The 22920-nt window shown below is 44.6% G+C and overlaps 1 protein-coding gene across 1 annotated transcript in view; it reads right to left on the bottom strand.

The window, feature by feature from the left end:
* LOC143106427 (class I histocompatibility antigen, Gogo-A*0201 alpha chain-like) overlaps positions 1-15341 on the bottom strand; it is a 44430-nt gene extending 29089 nt beyond the window's left edge. Inside the window, exon 1 of the mRNA XM_076270699.1 lies at positions 15034-15341. Coding sequence (XP_076126814.1) covers positions 15034-15088 — 55 coding nt within the window. The 5' untranslated portion in view covers positions 15089-15341. The remainder of the gene's footprint in view (positions 1-15033) is intronic.
* Between the last annotated feature and the right edge of the window lie 7579 nt (positions 15342-22920).

The following is a 22920-nucleotide window of genomic DNA, read 5'->3' as shown; positions in this document are numbered from 1 at the left end:
AAACCTTGAGATTAATGCTCTCAGATTGATGCTAGGGAGATAGCAGCAGCAAACCTTGAGATTAATGCTCTCAGATTGATGCTAGTGAGATAGCAGCAGAAAACCTTGAGATTGATGCTCTCAGATTGATGCTAGGGAGATAGCAGCAGAAAACCTTGAGATTAATGACATTTCCTGACAAAAGAAATCGGAAAACAACCAGTTCCTGTATGAGGGTAGAGAAGAAACACAGTCCACTCCAGATCAGCACTTTAACAGGCAGTTCCTGTATGAGGGTAGAGAAGAAACACAGTCCACTCCAGATCAGCACTTTAACAGAGTTCCTGTATGAGGGTAGAGAAGAAACACAGTCCACTCCAGATCAGCACTTTAACAGGCAGTTCCTGTATGAGGGTAGAGAAGAAACACAGTCCACTCCAGATCAGCACTTTAACAGAGTTCCTGTATGAGGGTAGAGAAGAAACACAGTCCACTCCAGATCAGCACTTTAACAGAGTTCCTGTATGAGGGTAGAGAAGAAACACAGTCCACTCCAGATCAGCACTTTAACAGAGTTCCTGTATGAGGGTAGAGAAGAAACACAGTCCACTCCAGATCAGCACTTTAACAGAGTTCCTGTATGAGGGTAGAGAAGAAACACAGTCCACTCCAGATCAGCACTTTAACAGAGTTCCTGTATGAGGGTAGAGAAGAAACACAGTCCACTCCAGATCAGCACTTTAACAGAGTTCCTGTATGAGGGTAGAGAAGAAACACAGTCCACTCCAGATCAGCACTTTAACAGAGTTCCTGTATGAGGGTAGAGAAGAAACACAGTCCACTCCAGATCAGCACTTTAACAGAGTTCCTGTATGAGGGTAGAGAAGAAACACAGTCCACTCCAGATCAGCACTTTAACAGAGTTCCTGTATGAGGGTAGAGAAGAAACACAGTCCACTCCAGATCAGCACTTTAACAGGCAGTTCCTGTATGAGGGTAGAGAAGAAACACAGTCCACTCCAGATCAGCACTTTAACAGAGTTCCTGTATGAGGGTAGAGAAGAAACACAGTCCACTCCAGATCAGCACTTTAACAGGCAGTTCCTGTATGAGGGTAGAGAAGAAACACAGTCCACTCCAGATCAGCACTTTAACAGAGTTCCTGTATGAGGGTAGAGAAGAAACACAGTCCACTCCAGATCAGCACTTTAACAGGCAGTTCCTGTATGAGGGTAGAGAAGAAACACAGTCCACTCCAGATCAGCACTTTAACAGAGTTCCTGTATGAGGGTAGAGAAGAAACACAGTCCACTCCAGATCAGCACTTTAACAGAGTTCCTGTATGAGGGTAGAGAAGAAACACAGTCCACTCCAGATCAGCACTTTAACAGAGTTCCTGTATGAGGGTAGAGAAGAAACACAGTCCACTCCAGATCAGCACTTTAACAGAGTTCCTGTATGAGGGTAGAGAAGAAACACAGTCCACTCCAGATCAGCACTTTAACAGAGTTCCTGTATGAGGGTAGAGAAGAAACACAGTCCACTCCAGATCAGCACTTTAACAGAGTTCCTGTATGAGGGTAGAGAAGAAACACAGTCCACTCCAGATCAGCACTTTAACAGAGTTCCTGTATGAGGGTAGAGAAGAAACACAGTCCACTCCAGATCAGCACTTTAACAGAGTTCCTGTATGAGGGTAGAGAAGAAACACAGTCCACTCCAGATCAGCACTTTAACAGAGTTCCTGTATGAGGGTAGAGAAGAAACACAGTCCACTCCAGATCAGCACTTTAACAGGCAGTTCCTGTATGAGGGTAGAGAAGAAACACAGTCCACTCCAGATCAGCACTTTAACAGAGTTCCTGTATGAGGGTAGAGAAGAAACACAGTCCACTCCAGATCAGCACTTTAACAGGCAGTTCCTGTATGAGGGTAGAGAAGAAACACAGTCCACTCCAGATCAGCACTTTAACAGAGTTCCTGTATGAGGGTAGAGAAGAAACACAGTCCACTCCAGATCAGCACTTTAACAGGCAGTTCCTGTATGAGGGTAGAGAAGAAACACAGTCCACTCCAGATCAGCACTTTAACAGAGTTCCTGTATGAGGGTAGAGAAGAAACACAGTCCACTCCAGATCAGCACTTTAACAGAGTTCCTGTATGAGGGTAGAGAAGAAACACAGTCCACTCCAGATCAGCACTTTAACAGAGTTCCTGTATGAGGGTAGAGAAGAAACACAGTCCACTCCAGATCAGCACTTTAACAGAGTTCCTGTATGAGGGTAGAGAAGAAACACAGTCCACTCCAGATCAGCACTTTAACAGAGTTCCTGTATGAGGGTAGAGAAGAAACACAGTCCACTCCAGATCAGCACTTTAACAGAGTTCCTGTATGAGGGTAGAGAAGAAACACAGTCCACTCCAGATCAGCACTTTAACAGAGTTCCTGTATGAGGGTAGAGAAGAAACACAGTCCACTCCAGATCAGCACTTTAACAGAGTTCCTGTATGAGGGTAGAGAAGAAACACAGTCCACTCCAGATCAGCACTTTAACAGGCAGTTCCTGTATGAGGGTAGAGAAGAAACACAGTCCACTCCAGATCAGCACTTTAACAGAGTTCCTGTATGAGGGTAGAGAAGAAACACAGTCCACTCCAGATCAGCACTTTAACAGGCAGTTCCTGTATGAGGGTAGAGAAGAAACACAGTCCACTCCAGATCAGCACTTTAACAGAGTTCCTGTATGAGGGTAGAGAAGAAACACAGTCCACTCCAGATCAGCACTTTAACAGGCAGTTCCTGTATGAGGGTAGAGAAGAAACACAGTCCACTCCAGATCAGCACTTTAACAGAGTTCCTGTATGAGGGTAGAGAAGAAACACAGTCCACTCCAGATCAGCACTTTAACAGAGTTCCTGTATGAGGGTAGAGAAGAAACACAGTCCACTCCAGATCAGCACTTTAACAGAGTTCCTGTATGAGGGTAGAGAAGAAACACAGTCCACTCCAGATCAGCACTTTAACAGAGTTCCTGTATGAGGGTAGAGAAGAAACACAGTCCACTCCAGATCAGCACTTTAACAGAGTTCCTGTATGAGGGTAGAGAAGAAACACAGTCCACTCCAGATCAGCACTTTAACAGAGTTCCTGTATGAGGGTAGAGAAGAAACACAGTCCACTCCAGATCAGCACTTTAACAGAGTTCCTGTATGAGGGTAGAGAAGAAACACAGTCCACTCCAGATCAGCACTTTAACAGAGTTCCTGTATGAGGGTAGAGAAGAAACACAGTCCACTCCAGATCAGCACTTTAACAGGCAGTTCCTGTATGAGGGTAGAGAAGAAACACAGTCCACTCCAGATCAGCACTTTAACAGAGTTCCTGTATGAGGGTAGAGAAGAAACACAGTCCACTCCAGATCAGCACTTTAACAGCAGTTCCTGTATGAGGGTAGAGAAGAAACACAGTCCACTCCAGATCAGCACTTTAACAGAGTTCCTGTATGAGGGTAGAGAAGAAACACAGTCCACTCCAGATCAGCACTTTAACAGAGTTCCTGTATGAGGGTAGAGAAGAAACACAGTCCACTCCAGATCAGCACTTTAACAGAGTTCCTGTATGAGGGTAGAGAAGAAACACAGTCCACTCCAGATCAGCACTTTAACAGAGTTCCTGTATGAGGGTAGAGAAGAAACACAGTCCACTCCAGATCAGCACTTTAACAGAGTTCCTGTATGAGGGTAGAGAAGAAACACAGTCCACTCCAGATCAGCACTTTAACAGAGTTCCTGTATGAGGGTAGAGAAGAAACACAGTCCACTCCAGATCAGCACTTTAACAGAGTTCCTGTATGAGGGTAGAGAAGAAACACAGTCCACTCCAGATCAGCACTTTAACAGAGTTCCTGTATGAGGGTAGAGAAGAAACACAGTCCACTCCAGATCAGCACTTTAACAGAGTTCCTGTATGAGGGTAGAGAAGAAACACAGTCCACTCCAGATCAGCACTTTAACAGAGTTCCTGTATGAGGGTAGAGAAGAAACACAGTCCACTCCAGATCAGCACTTTAACAGAGTTCCTGTATGAGGGTAGAGAAGAAACACAGTCCACTCCAGATCAGCACTTTAACAGAGTTCCTGTATGAGGGTAGAGAAGAAACACAGTCCACTCCAGATCAGCACTTTAACAGGCAGTTCCTGTATGAGGGTAGAGAAGAAACACAGTCCACTCCAGATCAGCACTTTAACAGAGTTCCTGTATGAGGGTAGAGAAGAAACACAGTCCACTCCAGATCAGCACTTTAACAGAGTTCCTGTATGAGGGTAGAGAAGAAACACAGTCCACTCCAGATCAGCACTTTAACAGAGTTCCTGTATGAGGGTAGAGAAGAAACACAGTCCACTCCAGATCAGCACTTTAACAGAGTTCCTGTATGAGGGTAGAGAAGAAACACAGTCCACTCCAGATCAGCACTTTAACAGAGTTCCTGTATGAGGGTAGAGAAGAAACACAGTCCACTCCAGATCAGCACTTTAACAGAGTTCCTGTATGAGGGTAGAGAAGAAACACAGTCCACTCCAGATCAGCACTTTAACAGAGTTCCTGTATGAGGGTAGAGAAGAAACACAGTCCACTCCAGATCAGCACTTTAACAGAGTTCCTGTATGAGGGTAGAGAAGAAACACAGTCCACTCCAGATCAGCACTTTAACAGGCAGTTCCTGTATGAGGGTAGAGAAGAAACACAGTCCACTCCAGATCAGCACTTTAACAGGCAGTTCCTGTATGAGGGTAGAGAAGAAACACAGTCCACTCCAGATCAGCACTTTAACAGGCAGTTCCTGTATGAGGGTAGAGAAGAAACACAGTCCACTCCAGATCAGCACTTTAACAGAGTTCCTGTATGAGGGTAGAGAAGAAACACAGTCCACTCCAGATCAGCACTTTAACAGGCAGTTCCTGTATGAGGGTAGAGAAGAAACACAGTCCACTCCAGATCAGCACTTTAACAGAGTTCCTGTATGAGGGTAGAGAAGAAACACAGTCCACTCCAGATCAGCACTTTAACAGGCAGTTCCTGTATGAGGGTAGAGAAGAAACACAGTCCACTCCAGATCAGCACTTTAACAGGCAGTTCCTGTATGAGGGTAGAGAAGAAACACAGTCCACTCCAGATCAGCACTTTAACAGGCAGTTCCTGTATGAGGGTAGAGAAGAAACACAGTCCACTCCAGATCAGCACTTTAACAGAGTTCCTGTATGAGGGTAGAGAAGAAACACAGTCCACTCCAGATCAGCACTTTAACAGAGTTCCTGTATGAGGGTAGAGAAGAAACACAGTCCACTCCAGATCAGCACTTTAACAGAGTTCCTGTATGAGGGTAGAGAAGAAACACAGTCCACTCCAGATCAGCACTTTAACAGAGTTCCTGTATGAGGGTAGAGAAGAAACACAGTCCACTCCAGATCAGCACTTTAACAGAGTTCCTGTATGAGGGTAGAGAAGAAACACAGTCCACTCCAGATCAGCACTTTAACAGAGTTCCTGTATGAGGGTAGAGAAGAAACACAGTCCACTCCAGATCAGCACTTTAACAGAGTTCCTGTATGAGGGTAGAGAAGAAACACAGTCCACTCCAGATCAGCACTTTAACAGGCAGTTCCTGTATGAGGGTAGAGAAGAAACACAGTCCACTCCAGATCAGCACTTTAACAGAGAGTTTTTTCTGCCCCTAGTGGACACAGCCCTCACCAGTTTGAATGAAAGATTTTCAAAAATGGAGGATTTTTATGCCATTTATGGTTTTAAATTCTCCAAAGAAAATATGTCAAAGACTATTCAGAGTGGCAAACTTGAAGACAGCAGCAGGCATTCATTTCAGACTTATTCTTATCTCTTACAGTATATATACAGCTTTATTCAAGATTCAAGAATTTATTTGTCACATGCATAGTTTGTGGAACAAAAAGCAGTGAAATGGGGATTGCTACTGCAACCAGCTGTGCAAAGTTTGATAGAATAGATAGAAAACAGAAGGGGGAGGGGTAAATAAAATAAAATGTAAAAAGTTTATGAAGAGGGGGGAATTATGCATTGATTTTCCGTATGGCTTGAGGGGAAAAAACTTCTTAGTCTTTCTGTTCTGGCCTTTTGAGATTGAAGCCGCTTTCCAGAGGGCGACCATTGAAAAATGTTATGGCCAGGGTGATGACAGTCCTTTTAAATCATTTTGGCCCTTGTCAGGCAGCGCCTAGTGTAGATGTCCTGAAGTCCAGGAAGTGGTGTTGGTGATTTTCTCTGCACACCTGATAACTCTATGCAAGGCCTTCTTATCCTGAGAGTTGCTATTTCTGTACCAGGTTGTGATATTTCCAGAAATAACAGACTCTTGTTGACTATTGTTGCTGAGTAGAATATATACTTTACATTTGATTGTTAAATGATGGTGATTCACTAGTCCCCTACAGAATTTTGATGGAAGGAACCAGTTTTGTATGCATTATTGTAACAGATGGGTTAGGTTATTGGTAAAGTAGTTGAATAGCACACTACACATGCACACACATACATGCACATACACGACACGACACGCACAAACACATGAACACACATATACACACACACACACACACACACACCCTCACACACATGCACCCAGTCCCGGCGCTCCGCACACGCACACATCACGCACTTCGCGTAGGGCACCAAGTGCCTGGGGGAGGGGGGGGTGGGGGGCACCAAAAAATCTGGGAGGTGAAAAAATCCTCACAGTAGGCTACTAGTCTAAATAACAAATAAAATATGTCTAAAGCATGTTAATATGCAAAAGCAATACAAAAGTAATAGGCCTTTATCACGGCAGCCCACGGGCAGCTGAAGTTTCCTGTTGACAACGTTGCAAATGATTGATGCTGGCTAGCTAGTTATTTTACGTTGTGGATATGGATATGGATATGGATTTTGGGTTATTGAATGCAATTCAACACTCGGCTGTTTTCTGTTACCGTTAGCAATAAGACTAGCAATCATTCCTCAGGTTGCTAGCTAGCTAGCAATGGTATTTCTGATTATGCTTAAATTGGGCTTGCTATTTCTTTTAGCCATCAGAGATATAGTCAGGTAACGTTAGCCTATTAGCCTGGTTTGCTTTGCATTTCAGGACGTTTTTTTTGCGTTTGTTATCAATTATGATCAAACGATCTAATTGTGTAGTGAAAAAGTAGCCTAATGCTACAAGTGACACTTTCACAACGTAGAGAAATGATGAGTGGGAAACGGCTCTTGGTAAGGTGAACTTTGGAAAAACCCTGCAACTGAAAGTGATGTGATTTTGCCAAATTAGACAGCTTTAAGCCTAGTCCACACGTACCAAACCGACCTTTTTTTCCTCCGTCTTCCCTGGAACCGTATCAAGAATATTTGCGTCCAAACGGATCCATCTCAACATGACTCAACACGTTACTTCATATCCCAGGCCTATAGGTGGCACTGTTTGTTACAGATATTGACCAAAGCTTGCGCGCTGTGTAGGCCATACAACAGACAGAGTAGGCTACAACAAAACTGGCTAGTGCAAGGAAACCAGAATTGTTTGTGTGGACTTATAGTGAACTGTCAACTGTAGTCAACTGTAAAACTAATAAACTTAATTTTTACGGTTTGTGAAGGGTGCAGTCCCGTCCTTTATTTAGCTAACGCAGGTAAAAATAATCTCCTTTACTTTCTTTGGTTGTAGGATAGTCCGCGATTCACATTAATTTTGGTTATCATCGCAAGTGCAAAGGCTAGGCGTACCCAAATTCTAGGCTATTCCGTCGCCACATTTATAATATTGCTATAATACCTTTGTTATACTTTTGCTTGCATCAAATCACGCATTCGCATCTATAGGCTTAACATGAGTTCTAAGCGGCTTTGTATGCTCATATCTGACTTCACTATGAATGCATTTATTTATGTTGTAAGACATGTAAGATAAATGAATGACACCGGCACTACGCACAAATTAATGTAAACTTCCCTAATAACTTAAGTTCCACTAAGTCATAAGCTATCGGCGCTGCGCAGCACCAGTTGTGATATTTATCCTACAGAGTGTAAACGTAGGTAATGTCATGTATGAAAACTAGTATTGTTAGGCAATACTATAAGTGTCAAGTCCAGGGCAGCTGAGGTGTGGCGATGACATCATCGATACGCAAGTAGGATGTGCGGTTTCGCTGTCCAAACGAATTCAAAAGGGCTACGGTTTCAGATTTTTTCACTCTGGGACCAGGTTTCAAAAAAGTGCGGTTTCGGGCAGTGCGTTTACAGGATTCGTTAGGACGCTCGGCCAAGACGAAGCAAAACCTCTGCGTTTAACCCAAAAAGCGTCTCGGTGTGGACGGGCCCTTAGATAAGTTCAGTTGTTGTTCTATGCGGTCATTTTCAAGAGGCTCATAGGCCAAGGGCGACATCTGCTGGTGAAACTACAACTAGGAAAAAAAAAAAAAACACAATCTCAGTGTTTGTAGATTTTCATATTCACAGAGTTGTCAAATTATGTACAGAATTATTATATTGTGACTCATCAGACCTCTTTTAAAAGGTAAAATAGAGTTTTGAATTTTAAATGTTCCAGTGACACATAGGCCTATATAATCCTAAAAGACTAATGAGTGCAATATGTTTGTATGATGGTTCAATCAAAAATGCATTTTAGTAGAATCCCTGAATATTTTGTCTTGTATTTCTGAATGCAGGATCAATGCTTAGATACATGCAAGGAGCAACTCAAGGCCAGGAGGAAGAATTAGAACAACCATTAGAACAACCATCAACCAGCTCTGCAGACTCTGCAACAACACTCAACCCTGACCAACAACCATCATATAGCCCAGGTACCGCATCCGCTTCTGAAGGCAGAGTGAGTCCTGTCACTGAGGGGCCATCAGCAAGTGACACGACATGACATTACCTAAGATTACACTCAGCCTAGGCTAAACAACACACACTGCTGCTGGATAGCTGATCATCGTGACTTGGTGAACAGTGTTTTTCCTGACTGACGCGAGAAGCGAGGTTCCATTCATTCATTTTAATTTGGGGCGTGCCCTGCCGTGCTTTTGTCTGTTAATTTGCAGCAGGCTATTATTGGATGAAAGAAAAATAAACTAAAAGTTTTCCCGATCAAGATATAGCATAGGCCTACTTCTTAATTTTGGTGTCATAAAATATAGAAGCATAACATTAAATTGCCTAGTAGAGTGTCCATGTAGAGTGTCAATGTAGGCCTACGTGTCTGTGCAAGTGAAACTGACAAACTGAACCTCTCGTGGGTAGGCCAGAAACAACTATATTTAAAACCACGAATGAAGTGGATTACTGTTACTGTTCAAACGAGCGATTTGATAGCCTTATCCACTGCACGAAAAAAAAGGAAATAGCAACTTGTTCTATTTCTAACAGGTGAATATCGTAGCAAATAGTAGCCTATGGCGATGGCAGCTTAAAAAAACATTTATTTAACTCATCTCGCTGAAATGAACGTAGAATGTGGCCTGTTGCGCAAATAAATTAATTAGGCAGATGATCTGCATCTCCGTTAACCGAAAGCTAGTTTTCATCTCTATTGTTGACGTGAAATATGTCTCCATAGTGTCAGTTAAGTGATAACATTATGCAGTTGCAGGTAGCCAGTATTCACGTCACGGGAGTCAGAAAGAAGCTACCAAGACGGACCCTGCTCTGTTTCTGTACCTCCCAAACTGCGCTAAAATTGTGTAGGCTATTTAACAGCCAGAATTTTAAAAAAATGCCCGGGGGAGGCCCTTTTATGATCCACACTACCTCTTACAAAATAGGCCTACTCCAACGTCCATCTAGCTCTTGTGAAATATGAACTTCTACAACACTGCCTATACAATTGTCAGCAGTCAGTAACAGCATAATGTGACTTAATGGCCTGTATGATTGGGATGTGGATTGCTCATTTATTATGAGTAGGCCTATAGGCTATGGCATGGCTATGGTATGGTATTCTCTCCGATATAATAAATACAACACATTGGGTTTGGCAAGAAATTTGGCAATACTACTTTCACACAAGTGATGGCACCCCTGCTTGGAGACAGAAGATTGTCCGTTTTGCTTTTGCTTTTAAGGATTTCATCTGCAATGGGAAAAAATGGAATGACATGTAGGCTATGCTTACTTTAGTGCTGGACTTGGACTCGACTTGATCAATAGGGACTCGACTCGGACTCGACGTGGATCAATAGTGAATCGACTCGGACTTGACTCGGGTGAGTAGTGGACTCGACTCGGACTTGACTTGGAATTTTTTTTTAATGACTTGGACTTGAACACTGGGGACTCAAACCTGGACTCGGACTCGAAGCATAGTGACTTGACTACAACACTGCCAAATACAGACAATCTGGGTTTGATGAGGCTGTGTCAACTGCCAAGGAACTCTGAGGCCCTGAATATAGAACCAGAGTGTAAGGAGAAAAGGCTCAGGAGCACAAAAAGGCACTTTGCATACGAAGCTGCTGATGAGCCCCTCAATGATGCCCTTAAAAAACTTGAAGTCACATTTTTCAATTGTGTTGTGGACTCTGCTATCATGTCACTACAGGAGAGGTTTGAGACCATGAATCAGGTCAAAGAAAAATATGGAGTGCTGCTTGACTTCAGCAAAGTGAACGGAATGTCCAAGGAGGACTTGAAGAAACACTGCAATGAAGTTCACAAGACACTGACGGATAAGGGACTGGCTGACATTGATGGACCTGAGATGATGCAGGAAATCATCAACCTTCCTTAGCTTTCACCACAGACATCTGCCTTGGAAATGCTGACATTTCTGCATAACAATCGGCTTCAAGAGGTATATCCCAATCTGTGGATTGCTCTTCGTATTGCACTGACTCTCCCTGTCACAGTTGCCTCTGCTGAGCGCAGCTTTTCAAAGCTCAAACTCATCAAAACGTACCTGCGCTCATCAATGGGGCAGGAACGTTTAAGTGGTCTGGCTTTCATCAGCATCAATGTAGACGTGGCTCAGAAACTGTCATATGATGACCTGATAGCTGATGTTGCAGCTAGGAAATGCAGGCGTATGCCTCTGTAGGGCCTCTGACAACTAATGGTAGTGAAAATGTTTGTAATATAGTTCTATATATAGAGATGGTAAAGTAAATTCTACTGTGCAGTTTGTACTTATGTATGGTTATTTGCACTTTAAAATTTGCACTTTTTTTATTATTATTATTATTATTATTATTATTATTTGTACTTATGTATATTATTATGACCGCCGCGCAGCGAAGCGGCGGTCATATAGGTTTAGTCAGATTTTTTTTTTTTTTTCGCATGGCCAAATTTCCGTCAAGGATTCCCGGGACACTGAAAGACCGGGGTACACGAAACTTGGTAGGAATGTAACCCCACATGGATAGCATGGAACCATCGTTTTTCGTTTTGATCTGTAGCCCCCCCCCGCTGGACTGGACCCCCCGAAAGGAGGGTAGGGCAGACACAGTTTTCTGTGAATATCTCGAGAACTCGAGGACCACCTTTTTTTTGTATGTTGATCTCAAGGGGCCATGTCAACCCATCCCAAAGCTTCCCGACCCAACCTCATTTCATGTATAGCACCACCTAGTTAAACACAAAAAAGTAAAAATGAGGTGTTGTAATCGCAGGTATCTGTGACCTAACATAGTCAAAAATGCACGAAATTGGAAGTGTAGGATCATTATGAATGCACGCCAAGTTTCGTGGAATTCCGTTCATGGGGGGCCACACAATAAATTGATTTGGCCGGAGTTTTCTGTGAATATCTCGAGAACCATAGGGCCTAGGAGGACCACCTTTTTGTTGTATGTTGGTCTTAAGGGGCCATGTCAACCCATCCCATTACCACTTATTTCATGTATAGCGCCACCTAGTTAAAAATTAAAAAGCAAAACATTAGGTGTTTTCATCACAATATCTCTGGCTGACATGGTCAAAACTGCACGAAATTGAAAGTGTATGATCATTATGACACCCTCCGAATGCATGCCAAGTTTTGTGAACTTTCGTTCATGGGGGGGCCTTACAATAAAATAATTTATGTGTACATTTAGTGACCGTAAACCAACAGTTTTCTGTGAATATCTTGAGAACCGTAGGGCCTAGGATGACCAATTTTTTGTGTATGTTTGCCTCCAGGGGTCATGTTAACCCATTCCATATGCACACATGTGCATAAACAGATACACACGCACACACATGCATTCACAGTAATAATACGTATGACACATACTCACACAGTAGACATATGTACGCATGCATGCACATGCACACACACAGGCACATACGCAGGCACACACACAAGCACGCACAGTCGCACACACACACACTCACACACATAAACATAAACATGTACACGCACACATGCACACAATTCAAGAATTTCTCAGAATTATGAACAGGCAAGATGGAGGTGGGGTTGTATAAAATTAATTTTACATGTAAAATCTATGAACTAATCATGTTTTGGTACTTGTTGTCTAGCAGATACCAGTGATAATTGAGTGTGCATAATGCAATTTAGTGAGACAGTTAGAATCATATATGCCTTTCAGCGTGATTTATTTTTGTGGAAAAAATGTGCTGGACTGGGCGGCGGTCATATTTTGTACCGCTCTGCGGTACATCTAGTTTACTGAAGAAATGTGCACATTATTACTTACAAGGTTATATACTTGAATACTTTCTGCCTTTACAATGTTCAGTTCCAAATCTGTGTTTTTAGTAATTGTGGTGGTATTTGGTATATATCATTTTAACTTTTATATTATTTATTTCTTTTCATTTGATTATTTAAATTATTTATTTGCAGCAGTTATTTGGGGAATAAAGAGAACCTAACTAAGAAATTCTGAATGGTTGCTATTCCTTTGTTGGTGGTGGTGGTTGGTTGGTTGGTTGGGGGGGGGGGGGGGCACCACCAAGCATTTGTGCTTAGGGCACCCAAATGGCTAGCGCCGGCCCTGCTTGCACCCACACATACCAATACACCTACATACACAAACACACAGATACACACACAAAAAAAAAAACACACACACACACACAAAATAACTTACATGGAGGCACACACACTCAATAAACACACACAGAAGCACACATATACACAAAAACAACCACACACTGCACGCACTCAATTACAAACACCAAAAAAGGAACAAAGTAGGAAATGAACACAATTTGACAAACGTGGCTTATTTTTGTGGAAAAAATGTGCTGGACTGGGTGGCGGTCATATTTTGTACCGCTCTGCGCTACAGTTATGAGTGTATTTAGTGGATAGCAGTCTGAGGTTGACATATAAGTGGAATTTAAATGTTCACAGCACTAGGCCAGACCATAGATTTTGACTAAAATAATCACTTTTTGCATGCAATTCACGTTTTCACAAATGGCTGATACACAGTTGTAATTATGAGTTTATTCTATCAGTACCAGTCTGATGTTGACATAAAACCTGAATTAAAATGTTTTTTTCATGCACCTATTCCACACATTTCTGACAAGTTCATTATATTACATTAGTATTGTAGTATTATCTACATTACATCTGATTTATGTTATATTATTTTTACCACTTTATTATGTTTTCCCAAAAGTTTTCCATCCTGGCTTATTTAATATTTTCCACAGTTTACCTATCATTTTACATGCGCTGCCTCGGGACTTTTATTTTGAAAAGCTGCCTGACGAAAAGGCAGAAAACATGGGAAGAGACGTGGTTGTGCCGAGGGATGCATGAATGTGATCTCAATTGCAACAATTATAAACTACTTTGTGAGTAGTTTATTCAGCGTTGATTGAGATAGAGACCTAGCGATGTTTAGCCTGGGTTTCCCCATACTGCCTTGCACATGATTTTATTCGCACTGCTAGGCAGCCTGGATTCCATTGACCTGATCACAGAACGGAGGGGGGACAACAAGACGATGATGACGTCTATGCGACACACCGAAGAGGCATTTGATAGACATTCGTTGCTCTGGGTATTCGTAAACCAGGACCTTTTCTCAAAGTCAAGGATGGGTCCCTCAAAGCCGCTTTTTCAAGGACGTTACGTCATCGAATCTCGCCAAGCACTGTTCAAATGTCAAGGATGCTTAAAATTCTATCAAGTACTGAGTCCTTCGTTCTGAGATTTTTTGAGAATTTTCGAGGATGCATGCGTATATCCTCTGCGTGCTTGGAACACCCACAATCCTGTGCGCACATGATTTTTAATAATGCACCTGCATTGGATTTGACACAGCAGGGCTCGTTCTATCAAGCACGAATCCTTGACTTTGAGAAACGGTGCACGTCTCAAATACGAGAAAATGAATGTGTAGTTCCCAGACCCCATCTCAATGAGATGAGGTCTGACGTTAGCCATGCTAAGCGATGTTTTGAATTTCTGGCCAATGTTAATAAGTAGGGAGGGCCTTGTTGAATATTCACTGATTTTATGCAAATATTACAAGTTGACATGCTCACCATCTAAACTGGCACACTGGCACTTTGTTTTCTCCACTTCAAGCACTGCAAGCTAGCGGCTAGCGCAGCACATGCCACATATAATGTGTAGGGCCTTTGGACTGCAAGAAACGCACCACCTTTTTTGAAAGCGTGTAGTGTCATGTGACTCATCTATATGCGAAAAAAGTGTTTCCATTGCAGATTTGTGATATTGCCATTTTGATATGTCTGAAAAAACACCTCATGCGAGCGTAAAAACTTTTTCAGGGGTAATGGAAACGCACCTAGTGAAACTACAAAGAACCGAATTATTGGCTATTGCCTTCCTTTCATTTTTGCAAGAGAAACAGTGTGTGGGAGTCTCTATTCCATTGCCGTCGGCTTCAGATATTCTCTGATGTACCTGTGCAGAAGAGGTGTGCAAAAGTCTTTTGTTTTCTTGAATTCATTGTGTGAATGCCAAAATGTCACAAGCAGGATTGTGTGTCTACCAATGTAGTGCCGTGTTTTGGCTAAATCATATATGAAAGCATCCTTACCTGATTTTACAGAGAGAATCTGGAATGAATAGAAGATAAACAGTATCCTCATCATGGTGACTCCTGTATCAATTGCTGCTCTCAGTTCCTCTGATGGAATGTTGTGCTTCCAGTAGTTACTTTCACCCGCAGGACTTCATATGAGATTCTATCCTTTACTGAAAGGTTTTGTTAGAAAAACTCCACCCACACGCCTGATATTGTGCTTTGCTTCCTTGTTGTTATATTCTCATAGCATGACGAGCCAGACCCACATCAAGATGTCTTGGAACTCACGATAGGCAGTGCTCAATCCGAGGGGCGGGATAAACGGTTGTCTTTCAAATTCCCTCTGCACGCAATAGGATATCACTACAACTCATGAGTCCCATGCGTTTTCCCACCAGTGGAGCTAGTTGGCTAGTTATTAAAACATTTGCCAACTTAAAAAAAAAAAGCTTAACTCGAGTCGCGCAGTTCGCCAGCAGCAGCATCCATCTTTTTTGTTTTCAAGTAGCAGGGAATTCACACGGAACTGTCGCAACTCTGCCGTCATTATGTTAAGCCCGTCCACTGACTCTATACACAATGTGATTGGCCTGATTGAAATTAACATTTTCCAGCTGGCAAGCCAACTGTTACGTCAGACCCAGGAGGAGATCGGAGGTAGGTAAGTATCGTGAAGTTGAAGGTCTTTAATTCTCTACGCAAACTTGGACATTCAAAACCAAGGAGATTTCAGCAAACAAAAACCAAAACGCATTCAAACAAAGATAGCTCTGGAGCAACAGAGAAACAAGGCGTCTTCCAACAAGACCAGACAAAGAATGCAAGTTTGGGTCCAACTTAAATAGCTTGGCTAACGAGGATTCAGTTCAGCTGGGGAGTGGCCTTCAGGTGTGGAGGATAATTGGAACGCAAATGAGGGTAAGTGGATCATGGAACCAATTAGAAAACAGGGGAATTGGACCTGATTGATGATTGCTGTTGTGGTTGCTGTGATGAGGTGAGCAAGGGGTTTCGTGGAGTCGTGACAGTACCCCCCCCCCCCTCCAGCCACCATCTCCATGGACGAGGGTGCCCGGCGAGGTGGCCGACCACGGGGACGCGGCGCAGGTTGACTGGGGTGAGCACTATGGAATTCGTCGAGCAGGGCGGGGTCCAAGATGTCATGGCGACGAACCCAGGAGCGTTCTTCTGGCCCATACCCGTCCCAGTCAACCAGGTACTCGAGGTGACCTCTGCGGCGCCGGGATTTAAGAATCTGGCGGACAGCATAGATGGGACCCTCGTCCAGGAGGAGTGGCGATGGAGGAGGCACAGCAACCCCAGGGTCTGTGGAGGACAAAGAGTCAGGTGAGTAACATGGTTTCAACAGAGACACATGAAACACTGGGTGAATCTTATACTCAGGTGGGAGTTGGAGACGGTAAGTAACAGGGTTGATCTGGTGGGAGATTACGAAGGGGCCTATATATTTAGGTCTGAGTTTCTTGCAGGAGTGCCGCATCCGAAGGTCCCGTGTGGAGAGCCACACCTTCTGCCCCACGATGTAGACAGGGGCCTGTGTTCGGCGGGCATCAGCACAGTGGCGGTGGCGGCGGAGAGCCCTTTGCAGTTGACAGTGGGCTCGGGCCCTCACTCTCTCTGAACCACTGGTTGACTGCAGGGACTTCCGAGGATTCCCCTGACCATGGAAACATGGATGGTTGATGGCCGAGCACACACTGCAATGGTGTCAATCCTGTGGAGGGTTGCCGGAGGGAATTCTGTGCATATTCCGCCCAGGGGAGGAATTGCCTCCAGATTGTGGGGTGGCGCTGGCAGTATGTGCGGAGAAAGCGACATACCTCTTGTATTTTGCACTCGGTTTGTCCGTTGGTCTGGGGATGGTAGCCGGATGACAAACTCACAGTCACCCCCAGTAGACGAAGGAAAGCACGCCAAAACCTGGATATGAACTGAGGGCCTCGATCTGAAACGATGTCCTCTGGCAATCCCAAGTTCCGGAAGACCTGAGTGAAGAGGGCTTCAGCTGTCTCCTGTGCTGTTGGGACTCCTTTCATGGGGATCAATTTACATGCCTTCGAGAAGCGGTCTACCACCACAAGGATGCTTGTGTGGCCATTGGAGGAAGGCAGGTCAGTGGCATAATCTATGCCAAGATGTGTCCAGGGTCTGTGTGGAATTGGCAGAGGAACTAGTTTCCCTGTCGGCAGGTGACGAGGGGTCTTTGCCATGGCGCAATCAGCACACCTGCAAACAAATTGTTGGACATCTCTTGACATACCAGGCCACCAGTATCTGTCACGGAGAAGGGTCAGTGTAGCGCTGACGCCGGGATGTCCGGTACCTGGTATGGAGTGTGCAGAGGTGAGGAGGGAAGGCCGGATAGTTTGCGGAACATAGGTCCGGTTGGCAGGAGTGTTGGTTGGTGCCGGGTCGGATACTGAGGCTTCACGGATTTCTTCATCCAGGGTCCACTGGATGGGGCTCACTATTGCACTGGGTGGCAGGATTTTCTCTGGTTCTTCTGGTGCATTTGCTGGAGAGTGAACACGGGAAAGAGCGTCTGCACGACCATTGAGAGTGCCGGGGCGATATCGGATGGTGAATTGGAATCTAGTGAAGAAGAGAGCCCATCTGGCCTGGCGGGGGTTTAACCTCTTGGCTTCACGTAGGTATTGCAGGTTTTTGTGATCGGTGAGCACAGTGAAGGGGAACTTTGCTCCTTCGAGCCAGTGGCGCCAGCTTGATGGCCAAGAGTTCCCTATTTCCGATATCGTAATTGCTCTCAGCAGGACTCCTCTTCTTTGAAAAGAATGCACAGGGACGGAGATGGGGCAGCTCACCATGTGGTTGTGATAGGATGGCTCCCACCCCAGTAGTTGAGGCATCCACTTCTACTGTGAATGGAAGTTCCGGATCTGGGTGGCACAGCAGAGGAGCGGTTGTGAAGGCATTCTTGAGATGGAGGAAGGCTTTTGTAGCGACGGGGTTCCATATCAGGCGTTTGGGCTTGTTGCGTAAGAGGGAAGTGAGCGGAGTAGCTAGTTGGCTGAAGTTGTGAATGAAACGTCTGTAGAAGTTGGCGAATCCAAGGAATCTCTGGAGCTGCTTGATTGTTTCCGGTTGAGGCCAGGATTGGACCGCTTGGACCTTGTCTTGATCCATGCTTACTCCCTGGGAGTGGATGTTGTAGCCTAAGAACTGGGTGGTGGACTGGTGAAACTGACATTTCTCTGCTTTGAGGAACAACTGGTGTTTTTGGAGTCTGGTGAGAACTTGGGTGACGTGGTGGATGTGGCTGGGCAGGTCTGGGGAATGGATCAATATGTCGTCAATGTACACGATCACGAATTTGTGGAGGAAATCTCTGAATATTTCATTCATGAACCCCTGGAACACAGATGGCGCATTGGCTAGGCCATATGGCATTACCTTGTACTCGTAGTGGCCAGTGGGCGTAACAAATGCCGTTTTCCACTCATCTCCCTTTCGGATGCGCACTAGGTTATAGGCACTCCTGAGATCTAATTTGGAGAAGATTGTGGATCCTTGGAGGGACTCCAAGGCAGCCTGCACCAAGGGTAGAGGATAGCGGAACTTGACGGTGGCCTTGTTCAGGATTCTGTAGTCCACACAGGGCCGTAGACCTCCATCCTTTTTTGAAATGAAGAAGAATGGCGAGGCAGCTGGGGACTTTGAAGGTTGGATGTAGCCTTGGCGCAGTGACTCCTCGATGTAGGTTTCCATGGCTGCCTGCTCTGGGAGAGAGAGTGGGTAGATTTTTCCGCAGTGGCACGTTGTGGGCTGAACACATCTTGGAACCCAGAGTAGTGAGAGGGGATCTGGACTTGGTGGTTTTGATTTGGGCTTTCCACTGATGTTGCACATAGAGGGACTACTCTAGTGAGAGGGAGCTGCGGAAAGCAGAGGTCTTGGCAGGCTTCACCCCAGTGCAGGATCTCACCGGAGGCCCAGGACACTATGGGGGCATGTACTATCAGCCATGGTCTCCCTAACACTAGATCAATCTGGGATTCCTCTAGGACATGGAAGCAGATGTCTTCGACATGCAAGGCCCCTAGCCTAAGTTGGAGGGAGGATGTCTGTGAGGTCACTTGCCTGGTAGAGAGAGGTTTTCCCATTACTGATTGCACGGTGAAGTAGGTGGAGCATTGGACCCGAAGGATTTGGAGCTGGTTGCAGAGTGCACTGGAGATGAAGTTCCCCGCTGAGCCGGAATCGAGGAGGGCATGAACAAGGTGGGTTAAGTCGGACATGCAAAGCTGGGCAGAGATCATCAACGGCTTTAAATGAATGCCAGGAGAAGAGACTGCGCTCACCATGGGTCTTGGAGGTCTAGTTGGACAGCGTGAGATCATGTGACCCTTCTTTCCACAGTAGAGGCAGAGCTGGTTCTCCATGCGCCGGCGTCTCTCTGTGGGGGACAGTCGAATTGTATCCACCTCCATGGCTTCTTCTGATTGCTCCGGGCTGTTCACGGACGGCGCAATGGCGATGGCAGACCTTCCAGGACCCAGAAAGCAGCTCTCTCTCCTATGGGAGACTCAAATTGCGAGTTGGATGAACCGCTCAAGACCAATGGTGTCATCATACACAGCCAGATGGAGGCGCAGGGAGGGATTCAGGCCTTGTCGGAACACTGTGATGAGGGCCACTTCGTTCCATCCGCTTGCTGCGGCCAGTGTTCTGAACTGCAGGGCATACTCAGTAATGGGCTGTCTTCCCTGTCGAAGGGTGTACAGTCGGGCCTGCAGGGACGAATCACCATCAGGAAGACTGAAGACTTCTTTGAAGTGATCCATGAAGCGCTGAGCGGTAGTGGTAACTGGGCCTGGGGTATTCCAGATGGTCTCGGCCCACTGAAGTGCTCTGCCCGACAGGAGGGAGATGATGTAGGCTATCTTGGACCTCTCGGTGGGATACCGAGCTGGCTGCATCTCAAACATCAGTGAACATTGGAGAAGAAATCCCTTACAGCTTTCTGGAGACCCGGAGTAGGTCGCTGGGTTGGCAACCGGAGCAGCATGGATGAGCTGAGGAAGCTGTGGTGCGGGATTGGGAGCTTGCGCTGGAGCGTTGACCGGAACAGGAGCTGGAGCGAGAGCGGGAACTGGCACAGGAACCTCCATTGGCACAGGGACTGAATTCTGCCTTCGGAATTCTTCCTCCAACTCCTGGAAGGCATTTGCTTGCTGGGTTGTTGAAGGCTCCAAGCCTGGTCTGGTCTTCTGTTACGTCAGACACAGGAGGAGATCAGAGGCAGGTAAGTATCGTGAAGTTGAAGGTCTTTAATTCTCTCCGCAAACTTAGACATTCAAAACCAAGGAGATTTCAGCAAACAAAAACCAAAACGCATACAAACAAAGATAGCTCTGGAGCAACAGAGAAACAAGGCATCTTCCAACGAGACCAGACAAAGAATGCAAGTTTGGGTCCAACTTAAATAGCTTGGCTAACGAGGATTCAGTTCAGCTGGGGAGTGGCCTTCAGGTGTGGAGGATAATTGGAACGCAGATGAGGGTAAGTGGATCATGGAACCAATTAGAAAACAGGGTAATTGGATCTGATTGATGATTGCTGTTGTGGTTGCTGTGATGAGGTGAGCAAGGGGTTTCGTGGAGTCGTGACACCAACGGAGAGTTGCTAGACTACCCTGGCTCCAAATTACATTTGCTACCGCTAGGGTGCGTCAGCGTCTAGATTTCTAGGCTAATATTCTCACCTTCACCCAAGGATTCAGTCACATTCTCACTGGAGGTCAGACCCAAGTGCACAAGAGACAGATTTCAGAGTGTATCCATGAGAGGACCAGGTGGGGGTGATACCCCTCAGGCCAAAACAACGCTCAAAATTGCATCAAATGTTGACGTCTATCCTGCTGTTAGATTCATACACAGCAAAGTAATATTCCATGCCATCAAAGGTCCATCCAAGGTTAGTCTAAAACTGGGGTTACTGTACAAGGTGTAACGACCTTTTAAGGCCCGTCTTTTGCTCAAACCTTTTGCATTTCTAAAGAATGCCTTTTGCATTCAATTTACATGTGTGGATACCTGTGTATGATCTGTATTGTCTTAGCTGGCCATGGCCAAAGATTCACAACACCCGCTCACGCATAAAGTGGCCATTTGCTCTTTGTTCTGGCCCCCTTCTGAAAGGTTAACTCAGTCCTGGGCCTACTCGATGTCTTATGGTGAGATAGGCCAACCTCATTATCATACAGTATTGGTTACATCTGAAATCACTGTATCTCTCTAAATTAGTGTTGTGAGAATAATACATTCATGTTTGGTCTTGAATTAATACTTGTAATATGGGCAACAGTTTGATCATGGTCTCATCACAGTTTAATGTATTTGTGCTTAGTTGTATATTAAAAACTACACTGTAATCTTTAGGTGTGAGAGTCACAAGCCCCACACCCACACCTATTCCACCAGCTATCCAATGATCTGTAGGCCAGGTGAGAAGGCCTCGCATATTCAAATTATCTTTGGGATAAAGCTCTCTTCTTTATCCACCTTCACTCTCCTCTTGAGATAGGCCCTTGTGGCTTGGTCTTCTGCCTCTCTCTCTCTCCCTCTCTCTCCCCCTCTTCCTCTCTCTCTCTATCTCTGTCTCCCTTTGTCTTTCTCTCTCTCTCTTTCTCTCTCTCCCTTTTCTCTATGTTTGGGTTTGTATTGTTTGATCTGGTGTATCTGTTAATCCATAACTTGTTAACTGGTTAAGTTTATCTCTGTGTTTTGATAAGCTTCCTTTGTTCATTTGGTTGTTACTTTGTTACAGTAGACCATGTGAGTTTACTTGTACATTCAACTGAAGTGATATTGGTTACATTTACCTTTAAGGCTTAATGCCTAATAAATTGTTAACCTGCTCACCAATCGTATATATCTCTACTTCTCGTAGTGCCATGCGCTTCCATAGTTTTTTCAGTTTTGAACCACACTTGCTGGCTCGCTCCCCAATTAGATATCATCTTTGAGTTCATACAAACCATACCAAAAAACCTTGTGTGTCAAGGCGTTCTTGAGATAACACTCAAGGTGTTTTTGACCTTGACATTTGACCTTTGACCTCCAACATCAATTCACTTAATCTTTGAGTCCATACAAATACTCATACCAAATTTCAGGCGTGTATGTCAAGGCATTCTTGAGATATCGTGCTCAGAGTATTCATGGACTTGACCTTTGACCTCCAACATCAACTCACTTCATCTTTGAGTCCATACAAACACTTGTACCAAGTTCTGGAGATATAATGCGCAAAGCATGAGATATGGCTGTGACTTTTATTGTGACACACGGGAAACTTAGAAGCTTAGAAGGTAAAAAGAAAAGGTTATAAGAAGAAGAAGAAGAAGCCAAGAGATTTTAAGATAGTGGATTCCATCCACTATAATTATCAAAGGTTTACTCATTAACAGTTTTAAAAGCTAACGGAGGTGTAAATTATTAACAAGACATAATGTATGAACAAACACAGCCTGATAATACACACATTGTCCGCAGACTGCATAGTTTGAAACCAGTGTACTGGTTGTGTACTATACTAGGGTAGGGGTACCCTATACTGTACTGGTTGTGTACTATACTGGGTTAGGGGTACCCTATACTGTACTGGTTGTGTACTATGCTGGGTTAGGGTTACCCTATACTGAACTGGTTGTGTAGTATACTGGGTTAGGGGTACCCTATACTGTACTGGTTGTGTAGTACAGTATTCTGGGTTAGGGTTACCCCTATACTGTACTTGTTGTCTGATATATTGGATTAGGGGTACCTTTCTGTACTGGTTGTGTACTGTACTGGGTTAGGGTTAACACAGTGTTTTAGGACCAATAGTGAATATGGAGCGAAGAACGGAGCAGAGTCC

The sequence above is a fragment of the Alosa pseudoharengus genome, unplaced genomic scaffold, assembly GCF_046254945.1.
Source record: "Alosa pseudoharengus isolate Yale_2024_CS ecotype anadromous, Long Island Sound unplaced genomic scaffold, YU_APseudo_1.1 YU_APseudo_1.1_scf_6, whole genome shotgun sequence".
Taxonomy (NCBI): Eukaryota; Metazoa; Chordata; class Actinopteri; order Clupeiformes; family Clupeidae; genus Alosa; species Alosa pseudoharengus.
Note: the sequence above shows the minus strand (reverse complement) of the source record. Positions and strands in the feature narration are given on the sequence as shown.